The sequence below is a fragment of the Bombina bombina genome, chromosome 1 (genome assembly GCF_027579735.1).
Source record: "Bombina bombina isolate aBomBom1 chromosome 1, aBomBom1.pri, whole genome shotgun sequence".
Taxonomy (NCBI): Eukaryota; Metazoa; Chordata; class Amphibia; order Anura; family Bombinatoridae; genus Bombina; species Bombina bombina.
This window is the reverse complement of record NC_069499.1, coordinates 730,027,881-730,044,539: the sequence shown is the minus strand read 5'-3', so window position 1 is coordinate 730,044,539 and position 16,659 is coordinate 730,027,881. Positions and strand designations below refer to the sequence as shown.

The 16,659-nt window shown below is 38.6% G+C and overlaps 1 protein-coding gene across 1 annotated transcript in view; it reads left to right on the top strand.

Annotated features, from left to right (window-relative positions):
- Window positions 1-1,958: 1,958 nt before the first annotated feature.
- The window catches only part of MCF2 (MCF.2 cell line derived transforming sequence), a gene marked incomplete at its 5' end in the record, with an annotated part of 268,961 nt that continues 254,260 nt past the window's right edge, over window positions 1,959-16,659 (top strand). Inside the window, one exon of the mRNA XM_053699244.1 lies at window positions 1,959-2,074. Coding sequence (XP_053555219.1) covers window positions 1,959-2,074 — 116 coding nt within the window. The remainder of the gene's footprint in view (window positions 2,075-16,659) is intronic.

Sequence of the window (16,659 nt, the reverse complement as noted above, 5' to 3'; positions counted from 1 at the left end):
TGGAGGATCACTTCTGCCTGGCTTGGATGAAGACTTCTGCCCATCTGGAGGACCACTTCTGCCCGGCTTGGATGAAGACTTCTGCCCGTCTGGAGGACCACTTCTGCCCGGCTTGGATGAAGACTTCTGCCCGTCTGGAGGACCACTTCGCCTGGCTTGGATGAAGATGTCTCCCGGTTAGTCGATCTTCAGGGGGTTAGTGTTAGGTTTTTTTAAGGGTGTATTGGGTGAGTTTATATTTTTAGATTAGGGTTTGGGCTTGCAAAAGAGCTAACTGCCCTTTTAAGGGCAATGCCCATACAAATGCCCTTTTCAGGGCAATGGGGAGCTTAGGTTTTTTTAGCTAGTATTTTATTTGGGGGGTTGGTTGTGTGGATGGTGGGTTTTACTGTTGGGGGGGTTGTTTGTATTTTTTTTACAGGTAAAAGAGCTGATTACTTTGGGGCAATGCCCCGCAAAAGGCCCTTTTAAGGGCTATTGGTAGTTTAGTTTAGGCTAGGGTTTTTTTATTTTGGGGGGGGGGGCTTTTTTATTTTAATAGGGTTATTAGATTAGGTGTAATTAGTTTAAATTTCTGTAATTTGTTTATTATTTTCTGTAATTTAGTGTGTTTTTTTTGTACTTTAGCTAATTTAATTTAATTTAGGTAATTGTATTTAATTTAGTTAATTTATTTAATTATAGTGTAGTATTAGGTGTTAGTGTAATTTAGGTTAGGTTTTATTTTACTGGTAAATTTGTCTTTATTTTAACTAGGTAGCTATTAAATAGTTAATAACCATTTAATAACTATTCTACCTAGTTAAAATACAAACTTGCCTGTAAAATAAAAATAAATCCTAAGATAGCTACAATGTAACTATTAGTTATATTGTAGCTATCTTAGGGTTTATTTTACAGGTAAGTATTTGGTTTTAAATAGGAATAATGTAGTTAATGATATGAATATTTATTTAGATTTATTTAAATTATATTTAAGGTAGTGGGTGTTAGGTTTAGGGTTAGACTTAGGTTTAGGGGTTAATAACTTTAATATAGTGGCGGCGACGTTGGGGGCGGCAGATTAGGGGTTACTAAATGTAGGTAGGTGGCTGCGATGTTAGTGCCGGCAGATTAGGGGTTAATAATATTTAACTAATGTTTGCGAGGCGGGAGTGCGGCGGTTTAGGGGTTAATATGTTTATTATAGTGGTGGCGACGTTGGGAGCAGCAGATTAGGGGTTAATAAATATAATGTAGGTGTCGTCGATGTTGGGGTCAGCAGATTAGGGGTTAATAAGTATAATGTAGGTGGCGGCGGTGTCCGGAGCGGCAGATTACGGGTTAAAATATTTATTTTAGTATTTGCGATGCGGGAGGGCCTCGGTTTAGGGGTTAATAGGTAGTTTATGGGTGTTAGTGTACATTTTAGCACTTTAGTTATGAGTTTTATGCTACGGCGTTGTACTATAAAACTCATAACTACTGACTTTTAAATGCGTTAGGACTCTTGACAGGGTAGGGTGTACCGCTCACTATTTGGCCTCCCAGGACAGACTCGTAATACCGGCGCTATGGAAGTCCCATAGAAAAAAGACTTTACGAAGTTTACGTAAGTCGTTTTGCGGTAAGGCCAAAGAAGTGTGCGGTCACCCTAAAAAATCAAGACTCGTAATACCAGCGGGCGTAAAAAAGCTGCGTTAGGACCTCTTAACGGTGCTTTTTTACCCTAACGCACAACTCATAATCTAGCCGTATGTTTCTGTGTCAGCAGTAGGATCCTCCTGGGTCTCCTACCATAGCGTCCCTTTTCATTCAGATGGCAACATGAGCATGTAGTTTTTCCACTATAATTGCCCTTTAACCTTCCTTACCACAAAACAGAATTACATAGAGTTGAGATGCATGAATGTTTTATTATTTGATTTAAAAAAATAAAAATAAATATAAACTAATAAATGCTGTATTTCAACCTTTAAGGTGGTCGTGGAAAGGATAATAGCTGGATCATCACTTTCCCAGAAAATGCCACTTTTAATGAAATTCCAGAAAGCGTTCTACAGAAAATATTAGCTTACTTAACCTTCATTCCAAGGTATGTGCCTTTATTTAAAAATGCTAAACATAGTAATTACCAAAATACTTTTTTTTTTCTCTTGAGAATGCAGACAAAAGTTCACAGTAAAAAGGTCAGTTTGGTAAAAGCAAAATATTTTAATTGTATTATTGTATCTTTAGAGAAAAAGTGACAGATATCATTGACATGTTACTGTTAAAGGGACAGTAAAGTCAAAATTAAACGTAAATGGATTGGATAGAGTATGACATTCTAAACAACTTTCAAATTAGCTTATATTGTTAATGTGTATTTAGCTCTCTTAGCATCTTTTGTTAAAGAGTAATCCTATGTGATCTCATGAGCATGCACATGGCTCTAGTGATCTGGCAGTGGTGTTTGCAATATTGTTTATAGCAATTTTCTACATAGTTACAAACACTGCTGCCATAGACTGCTATAGACAAGTGCACCGTCCTAAGCTCATAACAGTCTACATAGGTTTATTCTTCAACAAAGGATACAAAAAGAACAAAGCAAATTTGATAATAAAAGTAAATTGTGAAGTTGTTTAAGACTGCATGATCTTTCTGAATGATGAATATTTAATATTGAATTTACTTTCCCTTTAATTGAAACTGATTAAAAACAATTCAATTATTGATGATCATTTCTCTTCTATTTTTTTCTGATTTTGCTTACAGATGCACCATCTATCTGCCTTTTTTAATTAATGTAACCATTTTAACACATATATTGGTTATAAATAATCTTACATGTCTACAATTATCTGCAACAATTTCTAGAAACCATTTTATATTATTGATCAATTAAAGTCTTCCTACACATTTGAAGGTTTATTCTTGGTTTCTTTAAGTCTTTGCTTCACCCAGTTAAAGGGACACTGAACCCACATTTTTTCTTTTGTGATTCAGATAGAGCATGCAATTTTAAGCAACTTTCTAATTGCTTCCTATTATCAAATTGTCTTCATTCCCTTGGTATCTTTATTTGAAATGCAAGAATGTAAGTTTAGATGCTTAAAATTGCATGCTCTGAATCTGAATCATGAAAGAAAAAATTTGTGTTCAGTGTCCCTTTAACAAGGCATTAAAGTAAGAACAAGTAATATATGTGCATTATATATATTTTCAATAAAGCACCGTGCTACAAATTGTTTGCATATAAGAGAAATATTTTAAAATCTCTTACAAATGTATTTTGTTTTTAGCCAAATTAGTATTATTTTGTATGTCAAGTACTTATATCTCTTGATAAAACTATGTGGTATATTTAGTTTATGCTCCTTCTATTGTCAAGTAGGGGGAGTTATAAATTAGTTCCTTTGTATCATATTCCAGGGTCAGAGTTTGTTTGTGAGGTACTGGGCACAATTGTACTGTAAAACACTAGTATTGCTTAGCTGTAGACTCTGTTGTTATTGCTGCGGTGCTTATTAATATTGTTGTGCTACAATACAGTTTTATCACTCCTTCTGTTACATACAACCCTGATATTCCGCTTTATGCATCACAGCGGTAATTATCAAACATTTCTATCAGTATTTATCTGCTAATGTGACACAGCCTCAACCCTAACAGTGAAAATGTCATAGGAACTCAATGTTGAAAGTTGACAGTGTTTTTTTATTGTGGCAAATTGTAATTGCATTCTTATACATTCCATGACACCATTTCTCTATTGTATTTAAACCAAGGAGCACAATCTTTTTGTATGGTGGATCAGTCACTAATGGTGGGGTTGGCTGTGAGACAAATAATATCATATCCACCCTTATGTAATGCAAAAAAAAAAAAGAAATATCTGGCTGGATTTGGCCCTGTGGATAGTTAGGGTAGCCGTGATTTAAATTATAGGGCGCTTGTGAAGACAAGGGCATATATGAAACAGATCATATGTGGTGCCACTTGATCTTCAAAAACACACCAAAGATGTTCCAAACCATAAAAAAACACTGTTTTGTGGTTTTACTAGAAAGAAACCCTCATAACAGGGGGCAATTATTATATAGCTCTGAATAATCTTATATGTACCACCTAAAGGGAAAGTAAAGTAAAAAACATAATTTATGTAAGAACTTGAAGTGAAAAATATACCTTATCTGGATGTGGAACTTAGGGGTGACATAGAGAGTGGGAGGGTTCTCACCACTCTTTATCGTAAACCCATAACTTCCAATTCCTTACTACATGCGAGGAGCAACCATCCCCATCATACAGGGTTTGGGGTGGCCAAGGGGCAGTTCATGCGGATTAAGTGGAACTGCTCCTTGGAAGAGGACTTCACAAGGGAAAGGGAAGTTCTAAAGAGCCTTCTAATAGAGAGAGGTTATTCAGTCAAAATTATCAATAGAGCCCACCTTGAGGTCAGCAGAATGAATAGAGAACAAATGATAATGGGTATAAAAAGTAACAGAAGACAGGCTTAGGATCCATGTAGGCCAACATTGGTCACGACCTATAGTCCGCAATTTAATGATATTATTAATATCATTAATAAGCACTTACCAATTCTTTCAGCAGAAGACAGTCTAAAGGACTATATATCTAAGGGCTGTAATTTTGTGCCAAAAAGAGCAAGTACTATAGGAAACATGGTGGCACCATGGTGGCATCAAAGTGTATTGAAGGACAGGACGAGGGCTAGTAGTAGTTGGCTGAATGTAAAAGGACACTTTAAAATGTCACTTTTCTAAGTGTATAGCCTGCTAACATTGTAAAATTACATCCACTTTTCAATCAAAAACGACCAATCGGGTATTTGACCTAGCCAGCTCTACCAACTGTAGAACCACCTTTGTGGTCTACTTGGTGGAGTGCTCAATGTGCAACAGACAATATGTCGGTTGCACGACGAGGGAGGCCCGCTCTAGGATTAGAGAACACCTGAATGACATCTCTCACAATGTTGAAAGCTCTGGGCTTTCACAACACTTCATAGCGGTCCATGGGGGGGATGTTAGGTCCCTCTCATGGCAGGTTATTGAGTGTGTTCGGAATCCCCCGAGAGGAGGGGACAGGACAGCACGTTTGATGTTACGTGAAGCCTTCTGGATATTTAAATTAAGGACCATGAGACCACAGGGCTTTTGGAAAAAATAACGAATGGGTCCACTATAATAATCACAGATATTCAGACATATACATAAATCAACAACTTTTTTCTTTTTCTTATATGCAAGGTAGCTGAGCATCTATATACTACAGGGAGTGCAGAATTGTTAGGCAAATGAGTATTTTGACCACATCATCCTCTTTATGCATGTTGTGTTACTCCAAGCTGTATAGGCTCGAAAGCCTACTACCAATTAAGCATATTAGGTGATGTGCATCTCTGTAATGAGAAGGGGTGTGGTCTAATGACATCAACACCCTATATCAGGTGTGCATAATTATTAGGCAACTTCCTTTCCTTTGGCAAAATGGATCAAAAGAAGGACTTGACAGGCTCAGAAAAGTCAAAAATAGTGAGATATCTTGCAGAGGGATGCAGCACTCTTAAAATTGCAAAGCTTCTGAAGCGTGATCATCGAACAATCAAGCGTTTCATTCAAAATAGTCAACAGGGTCGCAAGAAGCGTGTGGAAAAACCAAGGCGCAAAATAACTGCCCATGAACTGAGAAAAGTCAAGCGTGCAGCTGCCAAGATGCCACTTGCCACCAGTTTGGCCATATTTCAGAGCTGCAACATCACTGGAGTGCCCAAAAGCACAAGGTATGCAATACTCAGAGACATGACCAAGGTAAGAAAGGCTGAAAGACGGCCACCACTGAACAAGACACACAAGCTGAAACGTCAAGACTGGGCCAAGAAATATCTCAAGACTGATTTTTCTAAGGTTTTATGGACTGATGAAATGAGAGTGAGTCTTGATGGGCCAGATGGATGGGCCCGTGGCTGGATTGGTAAAGGGCAGAGAGCTCCAGTCCGACTCAGACGCCAGCAAGGTGGAGGTGGAGTACTGGTTTGGGCTGGTATCATCAAAGATGAGCTTGTGGGGTCTTTTCGGGTTGAGGATGGAGTCAAGCTCAACTCCCAGTCCTACTGCCAGTTTCTGGAAGACACCTTCTTCAAGCAGTGGTACAGGAAGAAGTCTGCATCCTTCAAGAAAAACATGATTTTCATGCAGGACAATGCTCCATCACACGCGTCCAAGTACTCCACAGCGTGGCTGGCAAGAAAGGGTATAAAAGAAGAAAATCTAATGACATGGCCTCCTTGTTCACCTGATCTGAACCCCATTGAGAACCTGTGGTCCATCATCAAATGTGAGATTTACAAGGAGGGAAAACAGTACACCTCTCTGAACAGTGTCTGGGAGGCTGTGATTGCTGCTGCACGCAATGTTGATGGTGAACAGATCAGAACACTGACAGAATCCATGGATGGCAGGCTTTTGAGTGTCCTTGCAAAGACAGGTGGCTATATTGGTCACTGATTTGTTTTTGTTTTGTTTTTGAATGTCAGAAATGTATATTTGTGAATGTTGAGATGTTATATTGGTTTCACTGGTAAAAATAAATAATTGAAATGGGTATATATTTGTTTTTTGTTAAGTTGCCTAATAATTATGCACAGTAATAGTAACCTGCACACACAGATATCCCCCTAAAATAGCTATAACTAAAAACAAACTAAAAACTACTTCCAAAACTATTCAGCTTTGATATTAATGAGTTTTTTGGGTTCATTGAGAACATGGTTGTTGTTCAATAATAAAATTAATCCTCAAAAATACAACTTGCCTAATAATTCTGCACTCCCTGTATATGCCATATAGTGGCAGAAAATCAGGAACACACATAGGGATAGGACAAGGGGATCATATTAAAATATAAAGAATTTGTCTTTTTTATTTATAAGATAATTTCCATTAAGCTTATGTGGTATTTCTGTCATGTTCTAATAAGATTATGCATACTCTTACAGATGCATAATGTATGCAGATACTATTAAGTATTAATATTGTTGCCAGCAAATATACAGGTTGATAATGCTACTTAAGTAAATATAACTGGATAAGGGCACCTAATGGGTTAAAATCTGGGAGACTAAGCACGAATAGGAGGACAGGTGCAGGTATTTAAGGACAAGAAATTGGGATAGCCAGTTATATCCATGACTAAGGAACAACCGAAACATGTAGGATGAACTGGTTCCTGAACATGTATTTACCTGCTTTTCATTGTTTTTAAGCTCATTGCCACATAATTTTTGGTGTGTGTGTTTTTTGGATTTTATCTACTTTTTTGGACAATTAAAAACAAGCCTTTTATGCATCGCAGTGTTTCTCTTGATTTTTTATGTAAGAACTTACCTGATAAATTTACTTCTTTCATATTGGCAAGAGTCCATGAGCTAGTGACGTATGGGATATACAATCCTACCAGGAGGGGCAAAGTTTCGCAAACCTCAAAATGCCTATAAATACACCCCTCACAACACCCACAATTCAGTTTAACGAATAGCCAAGTAGTGGGGTGATAAAGAAAGGAGTAAAAAGCATCAACAAAGGAATTTGGAAATAATTGTGCTTTATACAAAAAAATCATAACCACCATAAAAAGGGTGAGCCTCATGGACTCTTGCCAATATGAAAGAAATTATTTTATCAGGTAAGTTCTTACATAAGTTATGTTTTCTTTCATGTATTTGGCAAGAGTCCATGAGCTAGTGACGTATGGGATAGCAATACCCAAGATGTGGAACTCCACGCAAGAGTCACTAAAGAGGGAGGGATAAAAATAAAAACAGCCATTTTCCTCTTAAAAAATTAACCCACAACCCAAAATATAAGTTTATTCTCATAAATGAAAGAAAAAAATGTAAATCATAAGCAGTAGTATCAAACTGAAACAGTTGCCTGAAGAACTTTTCTACCAAAAACTGCTTCCAAAGAAGCAAATACATCAAAACGGTAGAATTTAGTAAATGTATGCAAAGAAGATCAAGTTGCTGCTTTGCAAATCTAATCAACTGAAATTCATTCTTAAAGTTCCATGAAGTAGAGACTGATCTAGTAGAATGAGCTGTAATTCTCTGAGGCGGGGCTTGACCCGACTCCAAATAAGCTTGATGAATCAAAAACTTTAACCACGAAGCCAAGGAAACAGCAGAAGCCTTCTGACCTTTACTAGAACCAGAAAATATAACAAATAGACTAGAAGACTTCCTGAAATCTTTATTAGCTTCAACATAATATTTCAAAGCTCTTACCACATCCAAAGAATGTAAGGATCTCTCCAAATAATTCTTAGGATTATGACACAAAGAAGGGACAACAATTTATCTATTAATGTTGTTAGAATTCACAACCTTAGGTAAGAATTTAAATGAAGTCCGCAAAACCGCCTTATTCTGATGAAAAATCAGAAAAGGAGATTCACAAGAGAGAGCGGATAATTCAGAAACTCTTCTAGCAGAAGAGATGGCCAAAAGAAACAACACTTTCCAAGAAAGTAGTTTAATGTCCAAACAATGCATAGGCTCAAACAGAGCAGCCTGTAAAGCCTTCTTAAAAGTAATAATTTAGAGTACAAATACAATATTTAGTCTTAAAGGTTATTTAATATGAGGAATTTTAGATCCTTAATCTGACTTGTAAAGTGTATGTATGTATATATATATATATATATATATATATATATGTGTATATTTATGCAATATTTTTTGATTTTATCCCAGAGTGACAAGATAACTACGTCCAAAAAAATATCTGTTTATTTTCACAGCTTTTTATGGCTCATTGAGGAATTAACAATTAAATTCTAACTAATCCATATATATTTATTATGTTTCTTGACCATGCAAGACATAAACTATATGAAATCTGGCTTATTATTTAGCTAAAAAGAGGTTTACAATGTAAATTGTAGCTATGGGATTAGATATTTTTTTATGTTATATTAATAGGCAGAATTAACTAGGTTCTAGCCTAAAATATTGCATAAATACACAAATAGATGAGAAAATGATAAATAACCCAATGTAATAAGACTCTTAAAATTACTATTGGTTTCAAAATACACAATTATTTATTAGATCAGCTAAAAAACATAAAATGGCACAATATTCAATGCGTAGGCCTAAAGACAATTAACATTTACTTATCAGACAAATATACATTTACACAAACATACATGACATAGGTACCTTGGGATTATCTTGTGGACAGTCTGTCAATAATTCTTTTTCAGCTAGCTCTCTCTCTCTCTTCTACCTCCTTTCTCCTTGACTCCTGACTAACCCTACTGACTAAATCTTGTTCTATATATATAAAATCACCCCCATCTGCTAGTATTACTTCTGATTTTAATTGGCTCAATTTTTCCCACTTCTCACCATATTTGGAAAACTGAGCACCATTGGTCCTAGCTGTTTACATGTAAATAGGGGCTATTGTAGGGGGTGGATAGCTATAAATCATGATAACCTTTTATCTACCACTTCCACACCCCAACAGCCAAAGACTTCTATTTACATGTAAACATTTGGTGACTCTATTGAATGGGAGGGAGCCTGGGGAAGTAACTCCCTTAAACTCCCATAAAATGCTTTATGGTTTTGTAACTGAAACAGGGCATTAAATATACAGCTTATATATTTCTCATGGTTAGTTAATATGACATAAATATGCTCATACATACATACAATATATACATAGAAATGGAACTATAACATAAGCAATTTCCCAAACTACAACAGTCTTCAAAACTAAATTAAGACTCCAAGGAGGAGAGATTGATTTAATGACAGTCTTGATATGAACCAAAGCCTGCACAAAACAATGAATATCCGGAAGTTTAGCAATCTTTCTGTGAAATAAAACAGAAAGAGTAGAGATTTGTCCTTTTAAGGAACTTGCAGACAAACCTTTATCCAAACCATCCTGAAGAAACTGTAAAATTCTAGGAATTCTAAAAGAATGCCAAGAGAATTTATGAAAAGAACACCATGAAATGTAAGTATTCCAAACTCGATAATAAATCTTTCTAGAAACAGATTTACGAACCTGCAACAACTGAGTCAGAGAAACCTCTATGACTAAGCACTAAGCCTTCAATCTCCATACCATCAAATTTAATGATTTGAGATCCTGATGGAAAAACGGACCTTGAGATAGAAGGTTTGGCGTTAGTGGAAGTGGCCAAGGTTGGCAACTGGACATCCGAACAAGATCCGCATACCAAAACCTGTGAGGCCATGCTGGAGCTACCAGCAGCACAAACGATTGCTCGATGATGATCTTGGAGATCACTCTTGGAAGAAGAACTAGAGGCGGGAAAATATAAGCAGGATGATAACACCAAGGAAGTGTCAATGCATCCACTGCTTTCCGCCTGAGGATCCCTGGACCTGGACAGGTACCTGGGAAGTTTTTTGTTTAGATGAGATGCCATCAGATCTATTTCTGGAAGCCCCCACATCTGAAAAATTTGAGAAAACACATCTGAGTGGAGAGACCATTCTCCCGGATGTAAAGTCTGACGACTGAGGAAATCCGCTTCCCAATTGTCTATACCTGGGATATGAACCGCAGAAATTAGACAGGAGCTGGATTCCGCCCAAACAAGTATCCGAGATACTTCTTTCATAGCTTGAGGACTGTGAGTCCCACCCTGATGATTGACATATGCCACAGTTGTGACATTGTCTGTCTGAAAACAAATAAACGGTTCTCTCTTCAACAGATGCCAAAATTGAAGAGCCCTGAGAATCGCACGAAGTTCCAAAATATTGTTTGGTAATCTCGCCTCTTGAGATTTCCAAACTCCTTGTGCTGTTAGAGATCCCCAAACAGCTCCCCAACCCGACAGACTCGCATCTGTTGTGATCACAGTCCAGGTTGGACGTACGAAAGAGGCCCCTAAAATTATACGATGGTGATCTAACCACCAAGTCAGAGAAAATCGAACATTGGGATTTAAGGATATTAAATGTGATTTCCTTGTAAAATCCCTGCACCATTGATTCAGCATACAAAGCTGGAGAGGTCTCATATGAAAACGAGCAAAGGGGATCGCGTCCGATGCTGTAGTCATGAGACCTAAAACTTCCATGCACATAGCTACTGAAGGGAATGACTGAGACTGAAGGTTCCGACAGGCTGCAACCAATTTCAAACGTCTCTTGTCTGTTAGAGACAAAGTCATGGACACTGAATCTATCTGGAAACCTAGGCCTAGATTTGGAGTTTGGCATTAGCCGTGAAAGCCAGCGTTAGAGGCTCCTAACGCTGGTTTTAGGCTAACTCCGGTATTTGGAGTCACTCAAAAAAGGGTCTAACGCTCACTTTTCAGCCGCGACTTTTCCATACCGCAGATCCCCTTACGTCAATTGCGTATCCTATCTTTTCAATGGGATCTTTCTAACTCCGGTATTTAGAGTCGTGTCTGAAGTGAGCGTTAGAAATCTAACGACAAAACTCCAGCCGCAGAAAAAAGTCAGTAGTTAAGAGCTTTCTGGGCTAACGCCGGTTTATAAAGCTCTTAACTACTGTGCTCTACAGTACACTAACACCCATAAACTACCTATGTACCCCTAAACCGAGGTCCCCCCACATCGCCGCCACTCGATTAAATTTTTTTAACCCCTAATCTGCCGACCGCCACCTACGTTATACTTATGTACCCCTAATCTGCTGCCCCTAACACCACCGACCCCTGTATTATATTTATTAACCCCTAATCTGCCCCCCACAACGTCACCGCCAGCTACCTACAATAATTAACCCCTAATCTGCCGACCGCAAAGCGCCGCCACCTACATTATAGCTATGTACCCCTAATCTGCTGCCCCTAACACCGCCGACCCCTATATTATATTTATTAACCCTAACCTGCCCCCCTCAACGTCGCCTCCACCTGCCTACACTTATTAACCCCTAATCTGCCGAGCGGACCGCACCGCTACTATAATAAAGTTATTAACCCCTAATCCGCCCCACTAACCCTATAATAAATAGTATTAACCCCTAATCTGCCCTCCCTAACATCGCCGACACCTAACTTCAATTATTAACCCCTAATCTGCCGACCGGAGCTCACCGCTATTCTAATAAATGTATTAACCCCTAAAGCTAAGTCTAACACTAACACCCCCCTAAATTAAATATAATTTTAATCTAACGAAATTAATTAACTCTTATTAAATAAATTATTCCTATTTAAAGCTAAATACTTACCTGTAAAATAAACCCTAATATAGCTACAATATAAATTATAATTACATTGTAGCTATTTTAGGATTAATATTTATTTTACAGGCAACTTTGTAATTATTTTAACCAGGTACAATAGCTATTAAATAGTTAAGAACTATTTAATAGTTACCTAGTTAAAATAATTACAAAATTACCTGTAAAATAAATCCTAACCTAAGTTACATTTAAACCTAACACTATACTATCATTAAATTAATTAAATAAAATACCTACAATTACCTACAATTAATCCTAACACTACACTATCAATACATTAATTAAATACAATATCTACAAATAACTACAATGAAATAAACTAACTAAAGTACAAAAAATAAAAAAGAACTAAGTTACAAAAAATAAAAAAATATTTACAAACATAAGAAAAATTTTACAACAATTTTAAACTAATTACACCTACTCTAAGCCCCCTAATAAAATAACAAAGCCCCCCAAAATAAAAAATGCCCTACCCTATTCTAAATTACTAAAGTTCAAAACTCTTTTACCTTACCAGCCCTGAACAGGGCCCTTTGCGGGGCATGCCCCAAGAAGTTCAGCTCTTTTGCCTGTAAAAAAAAACATACAATACCCCCCCAACATTACAACCCACCACCCACATACCCCTAATCTAACCCAAACCCCCCTTAAATAAACCTAACACTAAGCCCCTGAAGATCTTCCTACCTTGTCTTCACCATACCAGGTTCACCGATCGGTCCAGAAGAGCTCCTCCGATGTCCTGATCCAAGCCCAAGCGGGGGGCTGAAGATGTCCATGATCTGGTAGAAGTCTTCATCCAAGCGGGGCAGAAGAGGTCTTCTATCCGATTCCGGCAGATTACGGGTTAATAAGGGTAAGGTTAGGGGTGTTTAGACTCGGGGTACATGTTAGGGTGTTAGGTGTAGACTTAGGAAGTGTTTACGCATAGCAAACAATGGGGCTGCGTTAGGAGCTGAACGCGGCTTTTTTGCAGGTGTTAGGTTTTTTTTCAGCTCAAACAGCCCCATTGTTTCCTATGGGGGAATCGTGCACGAGCACGTTTTTGAGGCTGGCCGCGTCCGTAAGCAACTCTGGTATCGAGAGTTGAAGCTGCGTTAAATATGCTCTACGCTCCTTTTTTGGAGCCTAACGCAGCCTTTATGTGGACTCTCAATACCAGAGTTATTTTTATGGTGCGGCCAGAAAAAAGCCAGCGTTAGCTACGCGGGTCCTTACCGACAAAACTCTAAATCTAGCCGCTAAAAAGGTTACCCTTGTCTGAGGAATCAAAGAACTTTTTGGTAAATTGATCCTCCAACCATGTCTTTGAAGAAACAACACTAGTTGATTCGTGTGAGATTCTGCAGAGCGTAAAGACAGCGAGTACCAAGATATCATCCAAATAAGGAAATACCGCAATACCCACTCTCTGATTACAGAGAGTAGGGCACCTAGAACCTTTGAAAAGATTCTTGGAGCTGTCGCTAGGCCAAAAGTAAGAGCAACAAATTGGTAATGCTTGTCTAGAAAAGAGAATCTCAGGAACTGATAGTGATCTGGATAATTCGGAATATTATTATTATTATTATCGGTTATTTGCAGATTCTGCAGCGCTAGGATATGAATATATGCATCCTGTAAATCTATTGTGGACATATAATGCCCTTGCTGAACAAAAGGTAGAATAGTCCTTATAGTCACCATTTTGAAAGTTGGTACTCTTACATATCGATTCAAAATCTTTAGATCCAAAACTGGTCTGAATTAATTTTCTTTCTTTGGGACAATGAATAGATTTGAATAAAACCCCAGACCCTGTTCCTGAAACGGAACTGGCATGATTACCCCTGATAACTCCAGGTCTGAAACACACTTCAGAAAAGCCTGAGCCTTCACTGCGTTTACCGGAATGCGTGAGAGAAAAATTCTTCTCACAGGCGGTCTCACTCTGAATCCTTTTCTGTACCCTGAGAGACAATACTCTGAATCCAATGATTTTGGACTGAAATGATCCAAACATCTTTGAAAAATTTTAATCTGCCCCCTACCAGCTGAGCTGGAATGAGGGCCGCACCTTCATGTGGACTTGGGGGCTGGTTTTGATCTCTTTTTTTTTTTATTGAAAATTGGACACAAAAGTACAAACAAGCGTACACAATACAGAGTAAAAAGACATTTTGCATTACAAGGTGAGCCATACACCACAAATATAAACAGAGGGTGCTGGAGCTAAGGTTCAGGAAGTCAATTATTATTATTATTAAGTACTCAGTCCATTATTGTAAGCTGTGAAAAGAATATACGAGTTATAACAATATTTTGTTTTATAATGCATTATCGATGGTAAGAAACATGGGCAAAAACACATCCATTCAGAAATAGGGGAGTGAATAAATCTAGAAAGCTAACAGTAATTGTCAGATACCATGGATCAGGGAAAGAGAGGAGGAGAGAGGAGAAAAAAAAAAAAAAAAAGGGTGGAGGGGAGGGAAGAAAAAGGAGGGAGGGTGGGAAGGGAGAGAGAGGGAAGAAAGAGATGGAGAGGAAAGGAAGTGGCCAGGAGTGGGCTGGAGTATCCTTAGGACTAATATAGGGGGGGGGGGGGAAGCTAGAGACTGCATCTGGTAGGGTATTATCTAAGAGACTTCCATTGATCCCAAATCTGTGAATGTAATAGGGTTTTGTTGTTCTGAGTGAAAATCGGGAGCTCCATAAGCTCAAGGTATGTCATTATCTTAGTAACTTCCCTCCACACTGGGGTGGTTTTTTGTTTCCATAATCTAGCTATTGTCAATTTTGCTGCCATAAGCATATACACGCTGAGAAAGTCCCCGGCGTTTGTCAGTGTTTTGATGTGGAGGTGAAATAGTAAGGTCTGTGGGGAGGCCTCTAGAGAAGGATCTAAAATCTTCAGTTTGTACACTATTTCATGCCAGAATGGTTTTAACGTAGGGCACTCCCACCATATATGAGAAGGCATACCCACAGAAACACAATCCCTCCAGCATAGGGGGGAATTAACCGGGGAGATTTTGAAAAGCCTGAGGGGGGTGAGGTGCCACTGGAGACATACTTTGATGTACAATTCTAACAGAGTAATGCAATGTAGGGCCTGTCTGGTAAGCGAAATGGCCCTGGACCACTCATCCTGCTCAGCATTGAAATTAAGGGATCTTTCCCACGCGATTATGTAAGCTGACTTATTAAAGATTGGGGGGTTCAGCAGGTCCTTATATGAGGTTGCAAGTGCATGTGGGACTTTAATACCTGCTAGCCATCTTTTCTCCCATGTAGTAGGTTCTCTTGGTGGGGAATTCAAGAAACCCCAAGATTTTAGGAGGCTACGCACTCTCCAGAATTCGAAGCGCAAAAGAGGAGGGGGATTATAAGTGGAACTGAATTGTACTAACGATATCAAGCGACCCTCGGGAAATAGGTCAGCAATACGAATTATACCGTGCTCTTCCCAGAGAGAAGGGTGAGAGTCTCGAAGAGCCAATAGTAAACCTGAGAAAGAGTGAATAGGTGACGGGTGAGGTGCTATCTGTGGTAAGGAGCGAATTCTGTCCCAGAAGCGGAGTGCATGTAGGATAAGTGGATTTTGGATCTTATAGTAGGTCCTAATGTGTTTTGGTAACCAAATAAGGTCTACCAGAAGGAGGGGATCGGGCAGGGTCGCCTGTTCCAAAATTTTCCATTTGCTCTGAGAGGCTTTAACATTCCAGGCAAGAATATGAGCCAATCTAGCGGCCTCGTGATAGAAGATTAAGTTGGGGGCGCCTGCGCCTCCACTCAAAAGTGGTTGCTGCATAATTCTTGTGGCCACCCTGGGGTGTTTGCCTCTCCAGACGAATCGATTGCATGTAGCTTGAAATTTACCAATAAGGGATTTAGGGATAGGAATGGGAAGGGCGCGGAACAGGTAAGTGAGCTTGGGAAGAAGGACCATCTTGAACGCGGCAATCCTACCTAGCCAAGATATGCAGGGGACATTCCATTTTTCAGCACAGTTTTGGAATTGACGCAAGAGAGGGTAAAAATTAGCCTCTATTACTGTGGAGATATTGCTAGACAGATAGACACACAGGTGTTTGATCCTAAGTTTAGACCAGTTAAATGGGTACATCTGCTTCAATTTTACAAATTCACTATCAGCTAAATTTATAGCATATGCATCTGTTTTGTTAACATTTAGCTTATAGAAGCTAATGTTGCCAAAGTTCTCAAGTAATGAGAAGAGGGCTGGGAGAGAGCCAGAAGGGTCTCCCAAGAAGATAGTCAGATCGTCTGCAAATAAGGCGGTCTTTTGAGAAACGCCTGCAACTTCAACTCCCTTAATATCTGGATGAATTCGAATAGCCTCCGCCAAGGGCTCCATGATCAGGGTGAAGATAAGAGGGGACAGTGGGCAGCCCTGCCT